Source organism: Bombina bombina, chromosome 6, assembly GCF_027579735.1.
Source record: "Bombina bombina isolate aBomBom1 chromosome 6, aBomBom1.pri, whole genome shotgun sequence".
Classification (NCBI taxonomy): domain Eukaryota; kingdom Metazoa; phylum Chordata; class Amphibia; order Anura; family Bombinatoridae; genus Bombina; species Bombina bombina.
Genome location: NC_069504.1, coordinates 699,169,659 through 699,193,970, shown reverse-complemented (window position 1 = coordinate 699,193,970; position 24,312 = coordinate 699,169,659). Strand labels below are relative to the sequence as shown.

Sequence of the window (24,312 nt, the reverse complement as noted above, 5' to 3'; positions counted from 1 at the left end):
TCAGGCAAGGAGGCGTGTCTTTCCATTACATGGGCGTGCCAAGTCGATAGGTGGGTGTGATCTGTCATTTAAGGGGGCGTGCCACCTAGCAAAAGAAGTACAACTACTACACGTGGATCTAGTAGAGAAATAGTAGGATATGGCGGAACTATTAAAATTCTGTATATTTATCCACCAATCATTCGCTGAGGCAAGGCACTTCGCTATCACTAGTGGACATATCATGATTGCCGAACGATAAGGGGGCGTGGCTTATCATATTGAGGGGCGTGGCTCCGGCGTCGCAGACTATGCTGTGTCTTGCACCGTAATCTTTTGCACGCCATGGCCGCGCCGGCAACTACCGGCCTTGTCACTTCACTATCTTATGCATTAGCTTTCGTCCTGTTCCCGTCTTTATGCGCCTCTCAAACAAACGGACCGTCGCAAGATGACGTTCCGATTATTTTGGGTGTTCGGCTTGTGGCCAGTGACCGTCCCGCAACACTCTCCGCAGAAGGCGAGCTGGAGGTGACGGAGGGCAGCAGGTTGCAGTTCCGCCTGTATGGCATCAACTTGAGAAATGACAGCGGGAACCTATTAGCTTGGACTGAAGTCGTCCCCGATGGGCAACCTAACTGCAAGCATGATACCCGTGACTTAGTGCGGGATACCGACTGGCTAAATAAGACGGAGTTTAACGGAGAGACTGTCTGGCTTATCACATTAGAGGTGCTCCATTTACGGAAGAGTCAGAGCTCCCGGGTGTATGCGCTTTGCACCAGGAGGGGGCCCGAGCTTCCCTGGACTTTACACTCGGCGCCTGATGGCCGCTTGCGTGTGCTGGAAGAGTGGAAGCCGTTCCTGCCGGTGTGGTTGCAGGGCTGCATCATCGCTGTGCTCCTAGTGCTCTCCGGTATTTTTAGTGGCCTTAACCTGGGTTTGATGGCGCTTGACCCCATGGAGCTGCGTGTGGTACAGCGCTGCGGATCTGACAGGGAGAGGGAATACGCCAAGAAGATTGAGCCGGTGCGGCGGAAAGGCAACTACTTGCTGTGCTCACTTCTTCTGGGGAATGTGCTGGTCAATACAACTCTCACATCGTTGATGGACGGACTTACTGGCTCCGGGCTGGGGGCTGTGGCGGCCTCCACGATGGGCATCGTTGTGCTGGGCGAGATCGTACCCCAAGCTCTGTGCTCCCGGCACGGACTGGCGGTGGGAGCCAACACGCTGTGGCTGACTCGTATATTCATGGTTCTTACGTTTCCGCTGTCGTATCCGGTCAGCCGCTTGCTGGACTGTGCCTTGGGACAGGAGATCGGTACCGTGTATAACCGGGAGAAGCTGCTAGAGATGCTTAAGGTGGGTATGTGTAGCTGGAGGGGCCTGTCTGAGGGCCAAACCAATAATGTATAACTGATGTAGAAGCTGATAGATAAAATAATGTATTTCAGATTGTAGTAAAATATGTGCAACCCTGTACTACTTTTTTTGTTGGAAAAGTAGTTAAAATACACTGTGTATAGAAGGTGGAAACTCAAAAGATGTTAAAAGGTCAATGTATTTAAATATTTATCCCCTTTGATGGCTTCCCACTGTTCTATTTTACCTGCTGGATTGTATTGTTTACATATAGCTCATTTAATTTAAAGGGACACAAAACCCAATCTTTTTTTTTTTTCTTCTTTCATGGTTCAGATAGAGCATACCATTTTAAACAACTTTCCAATTTACTTCTATTATCTAATTTGCTTAATTCCCTTGGTAACCTTTGTTGAAATGTATGTCTAGATAGGCTCATTAGTTTAGTTTGGAGCTAGCTTCTGATTGGTGGCTGAACTTGTATGCCCTTTTTCATTGACTTGCATATGTGTACAGCTGGATCCTAGGAGTACATTGCTGCTTTCATTGAAAGATACCAAGAGAATGAAGTAAAGTTGATAACTGAAGTAAATTAGAAAGTTGTTTAAAAATGTATAATCTTTCTGAATCATGAGATTTTTTTTAAATTTAATTTCCATTTAATTTAAAATAGTTGCTGCTGCCTGTGGGAACTGCCACAAATACTATTTCAGTACAATAGTACTGGCTATAAATGCTATATAAACAAACTCCAGAAGAAATGACACCGGAATGAGGTTTGCTGTCCCTGAAAGGTCATCTCATTTGAATGACTCACTGTTTTTTTTCATACATGAAATTACAAAAAAAGGTTCCTATATTTTTCATCCTTTGCATCTGGCATAACAAGTCAATTGGAAAAACATTTATCATTTCTAATCTTACTATATGCTAACTTTGAGTAGTATTTTTTTGTGCAAGTATGCATCAGGATAGATTTAATTTAAATCACTACTGGTTTCTAACTGAACACATGGGTGAGCCAATGCCCATTGGGGTGTGTTTGGGCGGGGTGTACACACACATTATTTATTTATTTATTTATTTATTTATTTATATATATATATATATATATATATATATATATATATATATATATAATATTTTGAGGCACATTATCAGTAACTACTTAGATCCCATTACTATACCTGCCCGGCATTAAGCCTTATCTGATAAGGTGCCGTACGCAGCAGGGTGTAGTAGTTTGATAATTGTTCCTCACTAATATATCTCAGTAATACTTTGTACGATTATCACATTGCTTTTGCTCAAATCTGTATCATATACACTTGTACTATATCTTGAGGCACATAGTCAGAAACTTTCCTGTTCCCATTTTGATATGTGCTCGGCAGATTGCCTTATTTTTCTACAAGGTGCCGACTGCAGTAAGAAGCAGCAGTCTGACTATAGTTTCCCAAGACATATACTGCACTTATAGCGTTGTGAGTACAATGAGATACCCTTGTCTAATATTATATAGAAGTAACGTCTTTTATAAATATATCCTGTTCATGCTTGAACACTCACCCCTGACCGGTCAGGTTTGTTAATTATTACGTTTTATGTTTCTATTACACACACTACTTGGTCATTTGTGTATTTACCTATTGCTAAGTATATTCCTAAGATAATTTTGTCCTAGGATTCTAGTGTCAGAGATTGATCTCTCTTGAAACCACTACAGCTTTCATTTTGGATACACCTTATTACATTTTTTTGAGCTTAATAAAACTTTTTTAAAAGAGTGCTGAATTCCCTGTCTTTTATCCTGGTATCTAATTTTTCCAGGATTTTCTCTTTCTTGTCAAACCATGACATTTATTTAAGGGTCTGCACCACATATTCAATTACAGCCATACTAGTATTTATTTTGGAACTATATGGCCTCTTTCTAGAAGCTCCTAGCAGTTGCGTCCCCTCCGCATTTCTTCCTCTATTTAAAAAAAAAAAAAAAAAAAAAAAAAATATATATATATATATATATATATATATATATATATATATATATATATATATATATATATATATATATATATATATATATAATGTGTGTGTATATATGCAGCCACCAATCAGCAGCTAGAACTTTTGATATTTGATAGACTTTTCAGCTCTACTTTACTGGAAGGAGAAAAATAATTAGTACCTTAATTTGATTCAACTAAAACATATTTCATTTGTAATGCCTGCCCCTCTCTCCTTACATTTAGGTCGTGGTGCAGATCTATTCCACTCCAAACAATCTTCTATTCAGTGAGCTTCTCGAAACTTAGTTTGGGTTGATTCTGTGTACATAGATTTGCTGGGGAGCAATGTCATTAAAGGAACAGTAAAGTCAAAATTAAACATTCATGATTCAAAAAGAACATGCGTTTTTTTTTTTTTTTTTAACAATTTTCCAGTTTACTTCTCTTATCTAACTTGCTTTGTTCTTTTGGTATCCATTGTTGAGAGAATGAAGCAAATTTGATAAAGCATACAATTTACACAATTTACTTCCTGTCAGTATAGGACTTTTTTTTTTTTCACAGAATGGAAAAGTTTAGAAAAAAAATAATGCAATGAACACAGGCAAAACATGTTTGGCCTTTCTAACAAAGTTACTTGTCCTGTCCCCCTTTTGTTGCAGATAACAGAGCCATATAGTGGCTTAGTGCGAGAAGAAATGAACATTATACAGGGGGCCCTGGAACTACGAACCAAGACTGTGGAGGATGTGATGACACGAGTGGCAGATTGCTTTATGCTACCTAATGATACTATACTGGACTTCAACACTATGTCCAGCATTATGGAAAGTGGTTACACTCGCATCCCTGTGTATGAGAACGAGAGGTCAAACATTGTGGACATCCTCTATGTAAAAGACTTGGCCTTTGTTGATCCAGATGATTGCACCCCACTGAGCACCATCACTCGCTTCTATAGCCACCCCGTCCACTTTGTGTTCAGTGACACCAAGCTGGATGCTGTGCTGGAGGAGTTTAAAAAGGGTAAGTGGAAGCTTTAGCAGATATGCATTGATGATTTGTCTATGTTCCCTATATTAATTTTGAGAGGATGACAAAAGCACACTCTTTGTATCATACATCTCACACAATATGTTAACATTTTGTAATGAAATGTTGGACTGAAGTTAATTAACCTTAGAGACACTGAACCCAATTTTTTTTCTTTCGTGATTCAGATAGAGCATGACATTTTAGGCAACTTTCTAATTTACTCCTACTATCAAATTTTCTTTATTCTCTTGATATCTTTATTTAAAATGTAAGTTTAGATGCCAGTCCATTTTTGGTGAACAACCTGGGTTGTCCTTGATGATTGGTGGATAAATTCATCCACCAATAAAGTGCTGTCCAGAGTTCTGAACAAAAAAGCTTAGATGCCTTCTTTTTCAACTAAAGATAGCAAGAGAACGAAGAAAAATTGATAATAGGAGTAAATTAGAAAGTTTCTTAAAATTGCATGCTCTATCTGAATTACAAAATATTTTTTTGGGGTTTAGTGTCCCTTTAAAGGGATATTAAGCACTAACTACATTTTATAAGCATAAGACTGAGGTTTTTGCCCATCTCCATCTAGCCATGGGAACCGCCATGTTGAAATCTAGCTTCACTGCATTCCAGTGCTGATGTGTTGGCAACAGCTCTCCTTTAGATACCTGCAGTGAAACATGCGTTCCAAAATGTTGGCACCCATAATTAGAGAGAGGTGCATGAAATGTATTTAGTGCTTAGTATCCTTTTTAAAAGGATATAAAGCAGTGCTCCATTAGTAAAAAAAAAAGTTAAATCAAAGTAAACAAAAAAAGAAACAGTGTTAAATAGCAAAAAGGTAAAGTCCCTTTTTAAAATGATGAATAATACATATTACCTTCATTTTTTAAGTTGGAATAGTTGCACTATATTCACTGGCTAGAAATGCAAGACTTTCTACACTGAAGGACACACATCTCTCATGTAGAAATAAAGTAAATCAAATATTTTATCATATAGATTAAAAAAAAAGTTAATTTAAAGGGACATAATACTCATATGCTAAATCACTTGAAACTGATGCAGTATAACTGTAAAAAGCTGACAGGAAAATATCACCTGAGCATCTCTATGTAAAAAAGGAAGATATTTTACCTCACAATCTCCTCAGCTCAGCAGAGTAAGTTCTGTGTAAAAAGTTATACTCAGCTGCTCCCAGCTGCAGGTAAAAAAAATGAAGAAATGAACTGCAGCCAATCAGCATCAGCAGTGCTGAGGTCATGAACTCTTACTGTGATCTCATGAGATTTGACTTAACTCTCATGAGATTTCATAGTAAGCTTCCTTTACCTGATTGGTGAAATATTATGAGAGTTCACGAGGCTCATCCCCTAAGCTGTCCCAGGACAGACACACTAAAATGCTGCTTAGAAGTCCTTTACAATGGGATGTGGCTACTGAGGAACTTTTGAGGTAAAATATCTTTCTTTTTTACATAGAGATGTTAAGGTGATATTTTCTAGTCAGCTTTTTACAGCTATGCTGCATCACTTTCAAGTGTTTAAACATTTGGGTATTATGGCCCTTTAATGTTCTTATTAGTTTGTTCTAACAAAAATTTATATTAAAGGGACATGAAACCCAGGACATATGATTTTAAACAACTTTCCAATTTATTTCTACGAAATTTGCTTCTGTCTATTGGTATCATTTGTTGAAGGAGCAGTAATGCATTACTGGGAGCTAGCTGCTTATCGGTGGTTGCACAAAAATGCCTCTTTGTTGGTTCACCAGATGTGTTCAGCTTGCTCCCAGTAATGCATTGCTGCTCCTTCAACAAATGATAGCAAGAAAATCAAGCAAATTTGATAATAGATGTAAAATGTAAAGTTGTTTAAAGCAAATTCTATAGTCGGGTTTGCTGCTGCCCTGTTAACCATGCAATACCTGCTGTATCTGTCTTTATTACTGTGAATGCAATCCATGTTCAAAATAATTATTTTCTTTTTTTTGTATTGGTTGAATGGTGGAGGGGGGTTGGAGCGGGTATTTCAGAGCCTGTAATTGCCTGTCATTGTGTAATTGCCATCCTGGCACACAATCAATGCTTTATATCCTGCATAGACACTTTGTACATTGTGCTCATGTCATCTCTGAGATTATTGCATAATTATCTTTTTAATAACATTATGTTTATATATATCTTCCACAACAGTTATTAACTGAAGCTGTGTGTGGGTGAATGGTCAGAGGTCTGTACACCTCAGCCATAGTAAATGCAGAGGGCATAAAATCGCACCACACACGTAGTGACAAAAGGTGGAATTGTAAACCTCAAACAAAGGGAACTAGGAGTTCAATCTGCATTCCCCACTCTTTATGGATATTCTAATACAGGGCTTGACAAATCAGGGAACTACAATTATACGTTTTATTTGATAAACCAACTTTTTTCTTTCAGGATTCTGATAGAACATACAATTTTAAACCACTTTACTTCTATCAAAACTGCTATAAGAGCAGCAATGAACTACTGAGAGCTAGCAAAGCACATGTAGTCAGCCAATCGCAAGAAACAAATTTGTGCAGGCACCAACCAGCAGCTAGCTCCAACTAGTGTAGGATATGTATATATTCTTTTTTAACAATGGATACTAAGAGAACAAAGCACATTTGAAAATAGAATGAATGTAAAAGTGTCTTAAAATAATATGCTCTATTTGGATCATGCAAGTTTAATTTTGACTTTCCAAACTTTTAAAGGGACAATAAAGTTAAAGGAATATTCCAGCCAAAACTGGTATGCACACGGGTGAGCTTCCATTTTTGATAGAATAATTTTTGCAATATCTATCTATCTATTTTCAGAGCATGTGATGTTAACACTTTTAAATTCACTTTTATTTTCAAATGTGCTTCAATCTTTTGGTATCGCTTGTTGAAAAAGAATACGCCCATATCCTACACTAGTGGGAGCTGCTGCTGATTGGTGCCTGCACACATTTTGTCTCTTGTGATTGGCTATCTAGAGAATGAAGCACATTTTGATAATAGAAGTAAATTGGAAAGATGTTTGAAATTGTATGTTCTATCCAAATCATGAAAGAAAAATTTGAGGTTTCCTGCCTCTAGGTAAATGCCAATGTTCATATAACTGCATGTAATAAACACTAGTATAAAGAAGAATATGCACAGATACTGATCTAAAAATCCAGCTTAAAACCTTTTAAAAATTTACTTAGAAGTTATCAGTTTAACACTGTTAATGAGGATGAGGTTAGGCTGGGACACCCAGCGAAAGGGGCTAGGAAAGGAAGAAGAGCTTCCCTGCATAACTTAAACAGGAGCCAGTAAGGAGTCTGTAAACGAGCATATATATCAGACACTGTGGGGCTTGTTTAGGAGTCCGAAAATCAGCACAATGTTATTAAAAAATCTACGCAAAACTATACATTGTTACAAAACACTCCCAGATTGGCTATATAAATAATCTACAAAACATTTATACAATGAAAAATCTAGTGTTCAATGTCACTTTTAAGTATGCTCTGTGCATTTTAAACACAGCACTTGCTCAGAGAGAAAATGGTGCCTATATCATCAGGTAATTACTCAATTTGTTCATTGCTGACATGATTCAATGCCCACTGGCTCTCTGAGCAGCTGCAGTATTTAAAATGCTGATGCACAAAGTTTAGCCAACCTTTACTAGAATTATTTTTGCCAATGTGTGTATATTGCAAATATGTTTCTATTCAAAGATTAATTCATTCAGCTCAACAGTCCTTATAGCTTTTAGATCATCTGGCCAATGTCTGTAAATGACAGTTTTGTGACAATGGTTCTATGTATTTTTTTATACAAAAAGTAGGGCTTATTTATTATCTGTCTATTTTCATTTAAAAATGCCAAGGGGCTGTCATGTCTTGTGAGATATATTTCTCATTTAATTCTTTGATTTATTATGTTTGTATTTTGACACTAGGATGAGGCAAATATTTAGATATATCCCAGATCCATAGTTATGGGAGCACATTTTCTTTGACCTTCTTGGGTGGTAGTTACCAGTCCACAGATGCCATACTTTCTAGCTGGTGGGCCATTTTGGGGCACCGGAAAGTGCAAGGAGTCTGGTTACCTCAGTAGGGAAGGTTACCAATCAGTGTCTTAGAACTTTGTTCAAATTTTTTTTTTTTTGGGCCCTTCAGCGTTGACCTCTGCTCAAGAAGGAAACCTATTTGAGATTTCATTCAAATAACCTCACAGTGGATATAAATCATCAAGGAGGAATCAAGAGTTCTCTAGCAGTGAAGGAAGTTTCTCACATTCTGCTTTGGGCAGAGCAAAATCGTTTTGATTTTTGCCATTCACATTCCGGGAGTCAACAATTGGGAAGCAGTCTTCCTCAGTCGTCAGTCTTTCCATTCAGGAGAATGATCGTTGAATGAAGAACTTTTCGATCAAATTGTAGTTTGCTGGGGGATTCCAGGAATAGACATAATGGCATCCTTGCCTGAAGCACAAACTCCTGAGATATTGCTCCAGGGATCCACAAGGGACTCTGATTGATGAGCTGGTGGTCCCTTAGACTTATCGTCTGATGTACAGTATGTATATTCTCCTGTTGTTCTACCCTGAATCATTGCTCAAATCAAACAGGAGAAAGTTTCTGTATTTTTTTATTGCCCCAGCCTGGCCATGCAGGACTTGGTATGCAAATCTAACTCAGGTGTCGTCTTCTCCTCAGTGGAATCTCCCACTATGTTGGGACCTTCTTCTTCAAGGTCCTTCCATTCATCCAGATTTAAAATCTTTCAATTTGACGATTTGGAGGTTGAACTTTAAAGGGACATGAAACCCAAAATGTTTCTTTCATGATTCAGATAGAGAATCCAATTTTAAACAACTTTCCAATTTACTTCTATTTAATTTGCTTCCTTCTCTTGTTATCATTTGCTGAAAGGTTTATCTAGGCAACTTCATGAGCAGCAGAGAACCTAGGTTCTAGCTGCTGATTGGTGGCTATATATATATATATATATATATATATATATATATATATATATATATTGTTACGGTTACCCTTAGTCTCGCTGAGAGATGGACCGCTTAGTAGCCTGGATCCCTATTGCTAAAGAGGGGAGAAGCTGCTTTCCATAGTATTCTATATGAGTCTCGCAAATATAGAATAATCTCCCTTAGCTGTAGTACAGCTAGGATACCCTTCTGCCCACAAAAACGAGTCAACGCTGCGATTGAGGGTCAAACAAGAACTCAGCACTGGGATGCCCATTTCGGAGGCGTGGGTTCATATCCCACCGCTGCCACCAAATGTTACGGTTACCCTTAGTCTCGCTGAGAGATGGACCGCTTAGTAGCCTGGATCCCTATTGCTAAAGAGGGGAGAAGCTGCTTTCCATAGTATTCTATATGAGTCTCGCAAATATAGAATAATCTCCCTTAGCTGTAGTACAGCTAGGATACCCTTCTGCCCACAAAAACGAGTCAACGCTGCGATTGAGGGTCAAACAAGAACTCAGCACTGGGATGCCCAGCCTGCTTTTTATTAAGGTTACATGCACACAGGGCACTCCCAGGGGGAGAGGGGGGGGGAAGCACAAAATCCCCCATCACACATTTAGATAGAGAGCACTGTCCTTTGACAGGCCACAATAGGATTACAGTACTTAAGATAACAAGTTTACAAGTTCATCTTATCAATTAGCAGTCTGGCTCCAGAGGTGATTAGACAATGGGATTGGTTATCCCTAAACTTAGAGCTGAGGCCAGCAAAAATGTGTATTTAGGCAATAGTTTCTAAAAGCTGAAAAAAAAGAGTTAACTCTTTATGAAATGATACTTGTTACGGTTTTCTTGGAGCCCTTCTTAGGCGCTGGCTTGCTGGTTCAGGCATTGCTGCTGGGAAATAAGCTCTTCACAACAAAATAACTAATGCTTCTGTAACATATATATATATATATATATATATATATATATATATATATATATATATATATATATATATTGAATGCGATTGGCTCACCCATGTGTTCAGTTAGAAAATAGTAGTGCATTGCTGCTCCTTCAACAAATGATACCAAAAGAATGAAACAGAGTAGATAATATAAGTAAATTAGAAAGTTGTTTAAAATTGTATTCTCTATCTGAATCATGACAGAAAAAATTTGGGTTTCATGTACCTTTAACCCTTTGAGTGCTAAGCACTTTCCCACCTGGGTGCTAAGATTTTTAAAGTTTTTATTTTTTGAACAAACATTTTTTAACTTTTTTTTTTATTTTTTTCAGACCCCCAAGACCTATACTGTTGGAAAGGTTAGGTGATTACCTTTCCAATGGTGGGTCTTGGGGGTCTGTAGCTGCTTAGATGCCTGAGATACAGGCTTCTAAGCAGCATGCCCCCTGCTCCTATACTTAACATTGTTAAGTATAAATAAAGTTGTGCGGTGACGTCACCACGCAAAACAGGAAGCCCCGGCGATGCCTGTCACTCTACAGACACGATCGCCGGAGTAGGATCGGGTGGGAGCCCCCAGATCTCCCTCAAGGTGGGAGAGTGCTAGTGACGGCTCTGAGCCGTCATTAGCACCAGAGTGGGAAACTCTGCAACGGCTCAGAGCCGTCATTAGCACTCAAAGGGTTAAGTGCTTCAACCTGTTTTTTCTGAGTCGGTTGTGAACACTCTTATTCAGGCTCGGAAATCTGTTACGAGAGAGATTTATTACAAGAAGGAAGGTGTTCCTGTTTTGGTGAGATTCTCAGGGTTCTCAATGGAATTCTTTTCCATTCCTAGAATTCTTCAATTCTTGCAAGATGGATTGGATAAGTGTTTATCGGCCAGTTCTTTGAAAGGTCAGATCTCAGCTCTTTCAATCTCTGTACCACAAGAAACTGGCTAGGATTCCAGATATTCAGACTTTTGTCCAGGCTTTGGTAAGGATTAGGCCAGTAATTAGAGCAGTGTCTTCTCCATGGAATCTCAATTTGGTGCTGAGTTTGTTTAAATGTGCACAACGCTCAGCTCTTATCATGGATGACCATGTTTCTTTTAGCCATTTTGTCAACTAGGAGGGTTTCTGAACGTTTTGCTTTATCTTGTAAGTCCCCTTATCTAGTGTAACATCAGGATAAGGCAGTTCTCATGACTCCCTATGAATTTTTACCGAAGGTTGTCTCTTCTGTGAACATCAATCAGGAGATTGCAATTGCTTCTTTGTGTCCTTCTCCAAGAATTCCAAAGAATGCCTCTTGCGCAATTTGGACGTGGTTAGGGCCCTAAAGTTTTTTATTTTCAGGCTACCAAGGAATTTAGACATTCTTCTTCATTCATTTTCCTGTGCAGCGTAGGGATCAAAATTCATTCATAGTTGCTTCTTGGTCGAAACAACTGATTTGCAAGACTGAGGCGAGGAAGCCTCCACCACCTCCTTATCACAGCTCATTCAACTAGGTCTGTTTATACAATTTGGGCATTCAGGAATGAGGCATCCATTGAACATATTTGCAAAACGGCTACTTGGTCGTCTCTCTCCATACTGTCACAAAATATCATTTTGATAATTTTTTTGTTTTCCTCTTTAGAGGCTGTCTTTGGCAGGGAGTTTCTCCAGGCAGCAGTGTCTGGGCAATGATGTTCCTGCTCAGTTTTTATCCCATGGCTTGGGTATTGGGTCCCAAATGTTATAGCTTGTGGAATCTCACCACCTTTTATGAAAGAAAACATAAAATGTATTCTTACCTGATTTCTTTCAAGATGGTGAGAGTCTACAAGGCCTACCCATTTAGTTCTATCAGACGGTTCTGGCATGCAGCTCATTACCCTGCTTTGTTCTTCCTTTGTTTATTCTCCTTTCTTGGCTATATAGCAGACTGAGGGGAATCAGGAAGTTGGAGGGATTAAAGCTCTTGATCCTGTTGGTCATTTTTGCCTGCCTCCTGGTGGAGGGAGCTTAATCCCAAATATTATGGCTTGTGGACTCTCACCACCATGAAATAAAGAGATTTATCAGGTAAGAATATATATATTTTTTTAGACTGCCTTTCAATCTGTTAAAACCAAAAAACTAATTTTGCAATCTAAGCAACTTTTTTTTTTTTTTTGATACTCTTCTATAAACATATATTTTCATTCCTTATATCATAAATGATTTGTAGCATATTTGTCTTCAACTTTTTATGAGGACTTTGAATTTCCTTATTGTGTACCCTGTAGGTAAGTCCCACTTGGCCATTGTGCAGAAGGTGAACAGTGAAGGAGAAGGTGACCCATTTTATGAGGTTCTAGGACTAATAACATTGGAAGATGTCATTGAAGAAATAATTAAATCAGAGATTCTGGATGAATCTGACTTGTATAGTAAGTAGCTATTTTATATTCCCTATGTGCATTGTTACTAAGACGAGAACATGTGACCTATTTTTTTTGGGGTGAGATTGAATATATATATATAGCCAATACTATCATGAACCAGTTGTGACCTTGCATTGCATTTATATGAAAGGACCCCCATTTCTCATCTGTTATTGGTGATTTTCTGTGAAATTGCTTTTTTGGTTTGCTGCTGCACACTGTCCTGTTTTGTAGAGCACCAGTTGTTTTGAAATGATGGGACGTATTATCTGGGTTGGAAAATAGGTTTTGCAGGCTTCACAATGTGAAGTCAAAAAGTATTTTGCAGGAAGGCTGTTCTTTATGGTAGGAACATGGAAAATAATTCAATGATTGAATAAGTATTAAAAGCACTGTCATATTAAATTTAATATAAAAAACAAACAAAAAGATGTTATGCCCCAGTTTAAAGTGACGTCACGTGATAATACCAGTTTTGAATGAAGTTTAGTACTAAAACAAGCTTTTGGTTTTTTGTGTTTTTTTTTTTTTTTCTTTTTTTTTTTTCTTTCTTTTGCGCCAAAGTCTGTTACCTATATCTGTGCTTACATGGAAGCTGATTAGTGAATATTCTTTGTGAACACATCTACCAGTTAGCCTCATTGTGCCTAAAAACACCACTTCAGAAGACTTTTGGGTCTGTTTTTTACACTGAGCGCATCTGGCCAGCTGTCTAGTCACAGCCCGGCCCATTACTCTCAGTGCAGCTCGCTCCCGCTGTCAGACAGAGCAGGAGCGAGCTGCACTGAGTGTAATGGCGCGGTCGGGCCAGGCTGTGACTAGACAGCTTGCCAGATGCGCTGAGTGCAAAAACCAGACCCGCTCAGTAGAGCAGAGAGAGCGGGTCTGGAAAACCACTTTTTTTAAAAAAAAATTTTTATTATAACAATTCACCGGCAATTTTAGGTTATATAAATCTAGCACTAATATAATGTTATATAATTCTGCACTATGTGCAGAATTATATAACATTATTTTCTATGTTTAGTGGCCCTTTAAGGGGGGGTGTTTTTTCTATTTGTTTTTTTTCCCACTCTCACTGCAACATTCACCTTAAAGGAACACTGAACACAAATGCTTTCTTTCATGATTCAGATAGAGCATGCAATTTCAAGCAACTTTCTAATTTACTCCTATTATCAATTTTTCTTCGTTCTCTTGCTATCTTTATTTGAAAAAAATGCATCTAAGCTAAGGAGCCAATTTTTGGTTCAGTACCCTGCACAGCACTTGTTTATTGGTGGGTGAATGTATCCACCAATCAGCAAGAACCCAGGTTGTTCACTCTGAGACTCTAATGCTTCTTAATTGTGCACATGCTGCACAATTATATAAATATATTCATGGTCTACTGTCCCCTTTTTAAGGTTGTCATTTCTAGCAAGAGAGCTGATAACCAAAAATTTGTGCTTTTTCGTGTTTCAGCTAGAATATGAAACTTGTATCAACTTGTGTTTTTTTTGTTTGTTTTTTGCCTGTTTAAAAACGTTTCTAAGTGTGGTATATTTCACAGCAAGCAAAGGGTAAAACGGGTGGCATCATCATCTTCTTCTTTTTTTTTTTTTTTTTTTTTTTTATTTTTCTCCAAATCTGCTTAAATTTTTCTGAGTGAAGTTCTCAGATGTATTCTAGTATAACTGATTTTGTTGCTCAAAGGATAGTGTGTACAAATATGGTTAAATGACAGATAATTATACATCTGCTTAAGGGTGCTTGTGTGCTGTTAGAGTAATTCAGAAAATGAGATGGATTCTGTAAATTCAGGATCAGCTAGCTCAGTAGATATCCAGTAACATTGTCTTCAATTAACACACAATGTAGTAATGAGAAGTGACTATTGTTTGGGCTCTTTAAATTGTGCTCCCATTAGTTGCAATGATGGTTTTGCAGATTTTCTTTCCCTGGTACATATTCTTGATTTTTGTAATTTTCCTCTAATTCTCTTTTCTCCTCTGAAGCTGATAATCGCAGTAAGAAACGTGTCGGACGGCGTCAGGACAAAAAGGATTTTTCTGTTTTTAAAGATGCTGAGCTAGAACTGCGAGTGAAAATATCTCCACAGTTGCTCCTTGCTGCTCATCGCTTCCTGTCCACAGGTGAAACCCCCTGCTCCTTAGACACTATGTCTATGGACCCCCTGACAATCTGACCGTCCATGTATGCATTTGGTCAGGCCTATTTATTTATTTTTTGTTCCTCCCCAGAGGTGCCTCTCTTTTCTCCATCACTGGTGTCAGAAAAGACTCTTCTGCGTCTTCTAAAGTATCCAGATGTGGTGCAGGAACTGCATTTTAATGAAAATGATAAGAAGGCACCTGAGCACTATCTCTACCAACGCAACAAAATGGCTGATTACTTCATCCTCATTCTGCAGGTTGGCTAGTGTATTTTTTTTTCCCATGGGTGTGTGGTAACAAGTTTGTATTATATGGATGACAACATTCTAGAGCTTATATTTAATACAATTAGAGAGTGATTTTGGGTGTTACATTAGTGTTAAGAGCAGTTAAAGTGAGCATGCTATGGGGAGGAATTAATGCAGATTGATTGGTGTGTCATTTATGTGTTGTGTATTTATATACAGTTTTAAAATGGTGTAGAAATAATGCTGTATGAGTCATGTAAGGTTGTCGTATATAAAGCTAGTAGGATTTAAGTAACAATACGTTTTCTCTTCAGGGCAAAGTGGAAGTAGAAGCTGGAAAAGAAAACATGAAATTTGAGTCGGGTGCCTTCTCCTATTATGGTGTTATGGCTATGAGCGCCCCTTCCACTGCAGGTGAGAGAGACTCTGCTCGCCCCTTTCTTTGCCCTGATCTTATGCACCCTAGTTTTTATACTCCATATACTTGTGACATTTGTCTTCCTGGTCCCCTTCATCCCATTACACATTTTTCTTTAACCATTTTCTTCAGGTCCTTCACGATTTTCCCTTAAAAGGGGTTCTCTGTTTTCAAGGTTGAGGTAAATGCATGTGTGTGTGGTATTTATCAAACCACTTATACGAATGGCCTAGATGTCTGTCAGTGCGCATTGGCTTTTGAGTGGTTAACAATTGCATCTGGAGTTTTGCAGCCCCCTCAGCATGATTGACAAGCACTTTACGCCTTATGGGGAGTGGATAAGGGTTTAATAAGGTCTTTATTTTTATTAAGTTATGTAGAGATTGGCAGTGCTGAAATTTTCACTTTGAATGGTGAATATGAAACATGACATGATTTAAACACTCTAAGTAATAACATACACTATATTGCCAAAAGTATATGGGCACCCCTACTATTTAGTGAGTCTAGCATATAGCCATACATTGGCAGAACAATGAGTTGTACTGAAGAGCTCAGTGACTTTTTAAACGTGGCTCTGTCATAGGATGCCACCTTGGCCAAACGGGAACATGTGTAATGCCAAGCATCAGCTGGAGTGGTGTAAAGCACAACACCACTGCAGTCTGGAGCAGTGGAAACGAGTTCTCTGGGGTGATGAATCCTGATTCACTATCTGTCTGATGGGCGAATCTTGGTGCAGTGGAGAACGCTGGGATACATAGTGCCTACTGTTGGAGTAGGAATAATGGTCTGGGGCTGATTTTTAATGGTTTGGGCTAGGGCTTTATTCTTATCTCAGATGCCTGTATGCACAGAAATCTGAAGCTGCCCCCCCCAAACAAAAAGTGAAAATAATTGAGGGAAAATATTTTTTACTTAGGACAAACAAAACTAAAGGGATAGTCTAGTCAAAATTAAACTTTTATGATTCAGAGCATGCAATTTTAAGTAACTTTCTAATTTACTCCTATTATCATTTTTTCTTTGTTCTCTTGGTATCTGTATTTGAATGTAAGCTTTGCTGGTTGGTGGCTATATTTAGACACCTATCAGCAAGCGCTACCCAGGTTTTGAACCAAAAATGGGTTGACTTCTAAACTTACATTCCTGCTTTTTAAAATAAAGATACCAAGCGAAAAAAGAAACATTGATAATAGTAGTAAATTAGAAAGTTGCGTAAAATTGCATGCTCTAACTGGATCATGAAAGTTTAATTTTGACTAGACTATCTCTTTTTAAATAGATTTGAAGTTTTAAATGTAAAGTTTCATCTAATGAGGTATGAGTACCACTGAGAAGTGCTGTAATACTTTTATATCTGTGCAAGATCAAAATAAGTAAATCACACTGTACGAGTACAACATACCTTTAAAATGAATATAATAATACAGAACTGTGTCCTATAAAGCAACCACAAAAATATTACTTACACTTACAAACATTCATTTGTGTCATTTTAAGCAACATAACCACTACAGTGTGGAAATCTCTGGATGTGATTTGTTTTTATTTTTTTTGTGTAGCTTATGAAGTTCCTGTAACGTTAGGCATGTATGCATGGCTAGGCCTCCTCTCTATGATTTACTTTTTTTTTTTTTTTAATATTAAAGTGAAAGTAAATCCTACAAACGCTAGGATTTACTATTGAAACAAATAAAGGGCACTTTCATTCATGAAGTATAAGATACTTCATGTAGAAAGCTCCTTTATTTGATTCAATCGATCGCCGCTCTTAGCTCCTACAGCAGGGCACGGCTAAAAATCTTTTTGGCTAAGAGGTGACGTTTTCACCTCTTAGCCAATAGCAGTGCGGTAAATCCGGCTCCCATGGGCACCAAGCCTGATTTACTGCATGCTATTGGCTAAGAGGTGAAAATGTCACCTCTTAGACAAAAAATTTTTTAGCTGTGGGCTGCTGTAGAAGCTAAAAATGGCGATCGATTGAATCAAATAAAGGAGCTTTCTACATGAAGTATCTTAAACTTTATGAATGAAAGTGCCCTTTATTTGTTTCCATAGTAAATCCTAGCGTTTGTAAAACGCTAGGATTTACTTTCACTTTAATATATATGTATATTGTTTTGTGTAAAAATATAGCTATTTGGAGCCATGGTGGGGAGGGACTTTGCCCTGGATTATTGGCTGACCTAATAATGGCTCTGAAGAAAAACTATGTGAAAAATTTTACATTGCCAAATGGTGGGCATGTACTGGTTCTGGGGTGTGATGCTAGCAAATGTGTGTGCAGGAGCATGTATCTGGTGAGCCGTGACACGACATTCAAGCTTAAGCTTGCTTACTGGTCACTACAAAACTAACAAAAATCTACTCAGTAGCCAGTAAACACTTTTAACATATTCTTTTTTTTTTTTTAAGCTAAAATATCTCAAAGACCACACAGAATGCAATTATTTAAAATATATAATGACAATTACACTGACCTCCCACGGGATGAAAAAACGACTTCGCTCTCAGGCAGTGCACACATCTTATCTGTCCAAGGACCCACGCCATGCACAGGTATTGCTAATTACTTGGGATGCAGTGCTCTCATCCTAGTGGCTCTGACTGCTCCTAAAGAAAGCCCCACCACTTTCCTCCTGCATGCAAAGCTACCTGCAGAGGAGGATGAAAATTTATCTCTGTGATAGTGGTGTGGGGCCCGAGGCTGGACCAGTGCCCCGCTTGCTCCACCCTGCTGATACTTTCTAGTATTCCTGGGAGATACCTGAGCAAACTGCTTGCCGTAGGGATTAGAGAGCTTTTCCTTTGTATTCTAAGAGAAATGGTTACTGAGCGGCCATGTTTCTTTAGGGCAAATCTCCTATTAATCTATATGTGGAGTGAGGGCAGACCTCTGAACCTTACAGGAAAGGCAGATATGAAGCAGACAGGTGCCCCTCTAAGGAGGCTACCTGTAGGCACATCCCTATTCTGCCTAATTATTAATCTGGCCTGGTTTGGGCTAGGTGAAAGGATAGCAGAGACAATTTGATGCTTCTAACTTTCTGGCAACAGCTTGAGAGAAGGCCATTTCTTCTAGCATGACTGTGCCCCAGTGCACAAACCAAGGTCCTTGAAAACATGGTTTGACAGGTTTGGTGTAAACTTGATTCTGACCTCAACTCCATTTTACATTGACTTCAACCCTTTGGGATGAATTGGAATGCTGATTGCGGGCCAGACCTTCTCATCAAACATCAGTTTATGACCTCACAAATTCTCTTTTGGGTGAATGGGCACAATTTCCTACAGACACACTCCAAATTCTTGTGACAAGCCTTTTCAGAAGAGTCACGGCTTTTATAGCTGCAAAGGGGAGGCATGTGGTTTTTGAATGGGATGTTGTAACAAGTGATGGTCAGGTGACAAAATACTTTTGGCCATGTAGTGTATCGCTCACACTTTATACTAAGTATATATTGGCAAACCTTGGAACGCCTTGCTCTGTTCATGCAAGAAACTAATTGTATACTGTGACAAGACAGTGCTAAAACTGTATCAATACAAAGAGCTGCTCTTAGTGTTATAAAAATGATTGCTCCCTTGCTTTAAAACACACACAAGGGATATTTTTTGCCAAAAGATCGCTCTCTCTCGCGCTCTTTCTCTGCTTGTGCGCTCTTTCTCTGCTCTTTCTATCATATAATATAGTTCAAAAGTATCATACAAGTTTGTACTCGGAGTGTGAAGATGCATGAACAAATATTCATCTTGTCTAAATTTTGCGATTATAGCTTTTTGTATTTACTCAGTTATTCTAATCCACAAAGGTACAAAAACCTCTGTTACACTAATGATGAATTAACAACTTCCTTTCATGTGAGTTTCACATGACCCGCTTCTCCAATCTTTTGCAAAGTCTCTGCGGCTGAGATTTCTTCATATAGTTGGAGACGTGTAGTGGAAAATAAACAGTTACAAATTCCCAAGACCCACAACATGCATAACCTGTTCCAGCTCAACTCTGCTTGTAATATTTTGCTCAATCTCCGTGTTTAGTGTTTGTACCCCCTGCTTTTCAATACATCATTAACTCTATCAATACCAAAATTTAAGTTGCATCTTATTAGAATGAATATATAGTATGCTATTTTTTTTATATACAATTCTCATTGATAAAATACTGTTATTAAAATTCTAAATTTAAAGCTAATATGTTTAGAAAATGTATAAATACTACATCAAATTGACAGTTTTAATTAATGTCAAGATGGTTGAATAGGTTTTTTTTGTTATAAATAACTGAACTATACTTGATTTTTGTTTTCTTTTTCTAAAGAATTGTTCTATAGATTTTTCTTAGAATATTTTCATATTTTTACTTATATTATTTTCTCAAGCATTCTTTCTTGATTTGTTGTTGTGAAAAGCTTAACTTGGGAAGAAAGAGTATTTATATTTACCATTTGTGTGTGATATATTTAGGTTTTATTAATTTTCATAAAACATTTAAATATATTTATAAATGAATTTTTTGGTAGTTATCTTCTATTAATAGTAGAAATGTTGGGAATTAAGTATGTGCCTTATTTAACGATATACATTTATTAAAGTGATACTCCATTTTTTTGTTCCATCTAAAAGAGGCTGTTTCATAATGCATTAGTGTCCTTGTACTGAATAAACTTTTTTTTTTAACATGTTAACTATCAGTGAATAAGTAAGTCTCACAAACCAGATGAACAAATCAGGCAGCTAGTTTCACCTTTAAAGGGACACTAAACCCAATTTTTTTTTTTCGTGATGTAGATAGAGCATGCAATTTTAAGCAACTTTCTAATTTACTCCTATTATCAAATTTTCTTCGTTCTCTTGCTATCTTTATTTGAAAAAGAAGGCATCTAAGCTTTTTTTCTTGGTTCAGAACTCTGGACAGCACTTTTTGATTGGTGGATCAATGTATCCACCAATCAGCAAGGACAACCCAGGTTGTTCACCAAAAATGGGCTAGCATCTAAACTTACATTCTTGCATTTCAAATAAAGATACCAAGAGAATAAACAAAATTTGATAATAGGAGTAAATTAGAAAGTTGCTTAAAATTTCATGCTCTATCTGAATCACGAAAGAAAAAATTTGGGTTCAGTGTCCCTTTAACTCAAATCGCTATTACTTTTACCAGGCAAATATTATTTTAACATGTTCAACAGCTGTTTTTTTTTTTTTTTTTTTCTTACAAAAAATTAGTAATATGTCCCTTTAAAACGTTTAAAGAAACAGTAAAATTTAAAAGTAATCTTGTATGTTTCAGAAGGAGCATGGAATTTTTTTAAAAAACTTGACAATTTACTTATTTTCTTTAATTGTTTGATGCTGTGGGCATCCTTTGTTGAAAGCAGGAGCAACAATGCTCTTCTGGGCGTTAGCTGCTAAGTGTCTCTTGTCGTTGTCTCACCTAAAGTGTTCAGCTAGGTTTCAGTAGTGCATTGCTGCTGCTTTATCAAAGGATGTCCATAGCATGAAGCACATTTTGTAAGCAAAGTAAATAGGAACGATGTTTAAAGCTGTATGCTCTATCTAAATCATGAAAGAAATTGTTTGGGTTTCATGTTGGATCCATGACTGTTTGACTTGAATCTTAAAACATCTTTTATGCATGTTCTTAAGATATTTGGTTAAATGTATTTTATCATTTAACATCCATAGTCAAATGTAAGAGCTATATTATATTTATATTTTGTTTAGAGGCAACTTCAGTTTTGGAAATGAAAGAGTCAATAGAACCTTGAGAAAGGAGGGTATAAAAGGCTTAGGATCCGCAATGCACTACTGGGAGCTGCTCTTCATTTATGCCTCTTGTAATTGGCTCACCCAATGTGTTCAGCTACGTCCTAGTAGTGCATTGCTGCTCCTTAAACAAAGGATACAAAGAGAATGAAGCAAATGTAATAATAGAAGTAAGAAAAAAACACAGAGGCGCCCAATGGCCTAATACCAAAAACACAAGGTGGATTCGATGGGTTGTGGATATTCACCATTTTATGGGGGAAAAAATGTATGCTTACCCGTTTCATGATCGTGAGAGGGATTAAAGCTCTGGTATCTTAGGTGTGTTTACTGCCTCAAAGTTGACTGGAGTTTTAATTCACATGTGGTGATCCCATGGACTCTCACCATCATGAAAGAAATTAATTGATCAGGTAAGCGTAAATTTTGTATTTTTAATTTTTTTAAAAATTTTTTTTCCTTCTGAGGCACAGCACTACTTTGTCTCTAAATTTTGTTGCCTCAGTGTATCTAAACACGTATTTTAATGGCTATAAAGAAGGAAAATGCTCTGTGCGTGTACAATAGGAATAGTCATATTCTTAAATTATGTCATCCAAACAAAATACTTTGGTGCTGACCTCCCTGCTGTAATGCCATTTGGGAGATTTGCTTTTTATCACCATGATACTTATGCACATCGTATATCAATTATAAAATCTTAATGTAACAGTAAACTTTCACATTAAAGCGACAGTCAACACCAGAATTTTTGTTCTTTTAAAAGATAAGTAATCCCTTTATTACCAATTCTCCAGTTTTCATAACTAACACAGTTCTAATAATACAAGTTTTACCTCTGTAATTACCTTGTATCTAAGCCTCTTCAGACTGCCCCTTTATCTAAGTTCTTTTGACAGACTTGCATTTTAGCCAATCAGTGCTGACTCCTAGGTAACTTCACGTATGCGAGCTCAATGTTATTTATATGACACACATAAATGACCTCTAGTGGTGAAAAACTGTCAAAATGCATTCAGATTTAGAGGCGGCCTTCAAGTTCTAAGAAATTGGCATAAGAGCCTGCCTAGGTTTAGCTTTCAACTAAGAATACCAAGAAAACAAAGCAAAATTGGTGATAAAAGTACATTGGAAAGTTGTTTAAAATCACATGCACTATTTGAATCATGAGTTTATTTTGGACTTAACTGTCCCTTTAAATAACTATACATAAATAAATAAATAAGACTAATGCATATTTACCACTACAGCCCATAGGTGAAGGTAACATAGATTGTTAAACTTACTTTTCAGCACACCAATCAGTGGTTATCTAGCTTTAGCTTTCCTCCCAGCCAACCTTTGATAGGAAATCTGTATTTGTTTGAAAAAATAAATAAAAATTGAGTTGGCTGACTTTATAGCCAGTCAGATGCTGCACTGCCTGCCTGCCATGCTCCTGCTGCCCTGCGTTAGTGTCTTTGAATATTTATTTAGGGGTCACACATGTACGGTGGCTCAGCATGAACCAGCACTGCGGTCAGCAAGAGAAAGCTTGGTTTAGTGACTGGCGGAAGGTAAGCAATACAGATACCATACTGCCCACCCCAAAGTAAAAAAGAAAAAGTTTTATGAAGGTGTGCCTGGGATTAGAGGTAAATAGGCACCCATGAGGGAGATGAAAAACACTTTGTTATAAAGTTTTTAATTAAACCTAACAATTTGTTATCTAGGGTTGTAGTTGTAACATGATCTTAATTTGAATATTTTACTGTCTGTTCTCTTCCATCTAAAAGACAATCAATTCAGACCTGATCTTATGGTCTTCCCTTTTATTGTTGCTCTATTTTATCCGCCATGTCTCTGATTACTGGCAATGCTATAATTACCTTAAAATGTTGACATTTTGCCATGGCGTTATATTTGATTCTAGGCTTTTCTTTATATATAATATCAATTAACTTTGGATATGGAGAACCACATGGTGGTGTCCCTTAAGAGTATTTCCTTTCTTCATGGTAAATCCTCACCTAAATCATTAGTTACTTGGTAAGGTGTTGGAGGGGGCTTTTTGTCTGAGCATCTATTTCCCTATTTTGGAAAGAAGAGTACCCTATTTCCAAGGGTCGCATGCCCTTGACATTAATATTTCTGCCGATCACATTTCAATTACTTACTATAGTTTGTTTATGGAGCATTACTGCTTCACAGAAGACACTACACCCATTTAATAAACATGCACCTCACACTTCATGTGAAATAAGAGTTTTCCATCTTACCCTGAAATAACCCTCCACTCTAGGTAGCAGTTGATTGCCATAGCAATATCAATAATCTGTCAGCTAGCTGACCTTAATGGTTCTCTGAGCTCTAACAGAGACCCCTAGCACCCCTTCTAAGAGGGCCCTCTTTCAGTTGAGGTGTCACATGATCAGGTGACCACCATATAGATAGCTGTTGCCTGACACTCACATATATTATGTATGTGTGTGTTAATCTATCTATCATCTCTAAATTTATTTTTATTTTTTTTAGTTATGGCTTCCTTACTGTTGATATGGAACTTTTCATTTAAAAGAAGAAATCCTCTTTCAAATGAGTGGCCCTATGTCCATCTGTCAGTGATTATCATAACCACTGCAAATGCTTCCTTTTTAGGTGGATTTAACAATCGTAAAGCCTATATAACCCCTAAGCATAGATATGTCAAACGACCCTATGAGTCCTGTCATTTAATTAAAGGGACACTTTTTTTTTTTTTCTTTTGTGATTCAGATAGAGCATGCAAATTTAATCAACTTTCTAATTTACTCCTATTCATTTTTCTTCGTTCTCTTACTTTCTTTATTTGAAAAAGAAGGCATCTAAGCTATTTTTTTTTATTCAGAACCATGGAAAGCACTTGTTTATTGGTGGGTGAATTTATCCACCAATCAGCAAGAACAACACAGTGTGTTCACCAAAAATGGTCCGGCATCTAAACTTACATTCTTGCATTTCAAATAAA

At 37.5% G+C, this 24,312-nt stretch overlaps 1 protein-coding gene across 2 annotated transcripts in view; it reads left to right on the top strand.

Moving 5' to 3' along the window:
* The first annotated feature begins 303 nt into the window (after positions 1-303).
* Positions 304-24,312, top strand: part of LOC128663473 (metal transporter CNNM4) — a 159,512-nt gene continuing 135,503 nt past the window's right edge. Inside the window, exons 1-7 of one of the 2 annotated variants that reach the window (XM_053717818.1) lie at positions 304-1,344; positions 4,016-4,379; positions 12,595-12,738; positions 14,730-14,867; positions 14,976-15,145; positions 15,451-15,550; positions 15,687-15,735. In XM_053717818.1, coding sequence (XP_053573793.1) covers positions 325-1,344; positions 4,016-4,379; positions 12,595-12,738; positions 14,730-14,867; positions 14,976-15,145; positions 15,451-15,550; positions 15,687-15,735 — 1,985 coding nt within the window. In that variant the 5' untranslated portion in view covers positions 304-324. The remainder of the gene's footprint in view (positions 1,345-4,015; positions 4,380-12,594; positions 12,739-14,729; positions 14,868-14,975; positions 15,146-15,450; positions 15,551-15,686; positions 15,736-24,312) is intronic. The other variant, XM_053717817.1, reaches the window with a different exon arrangement.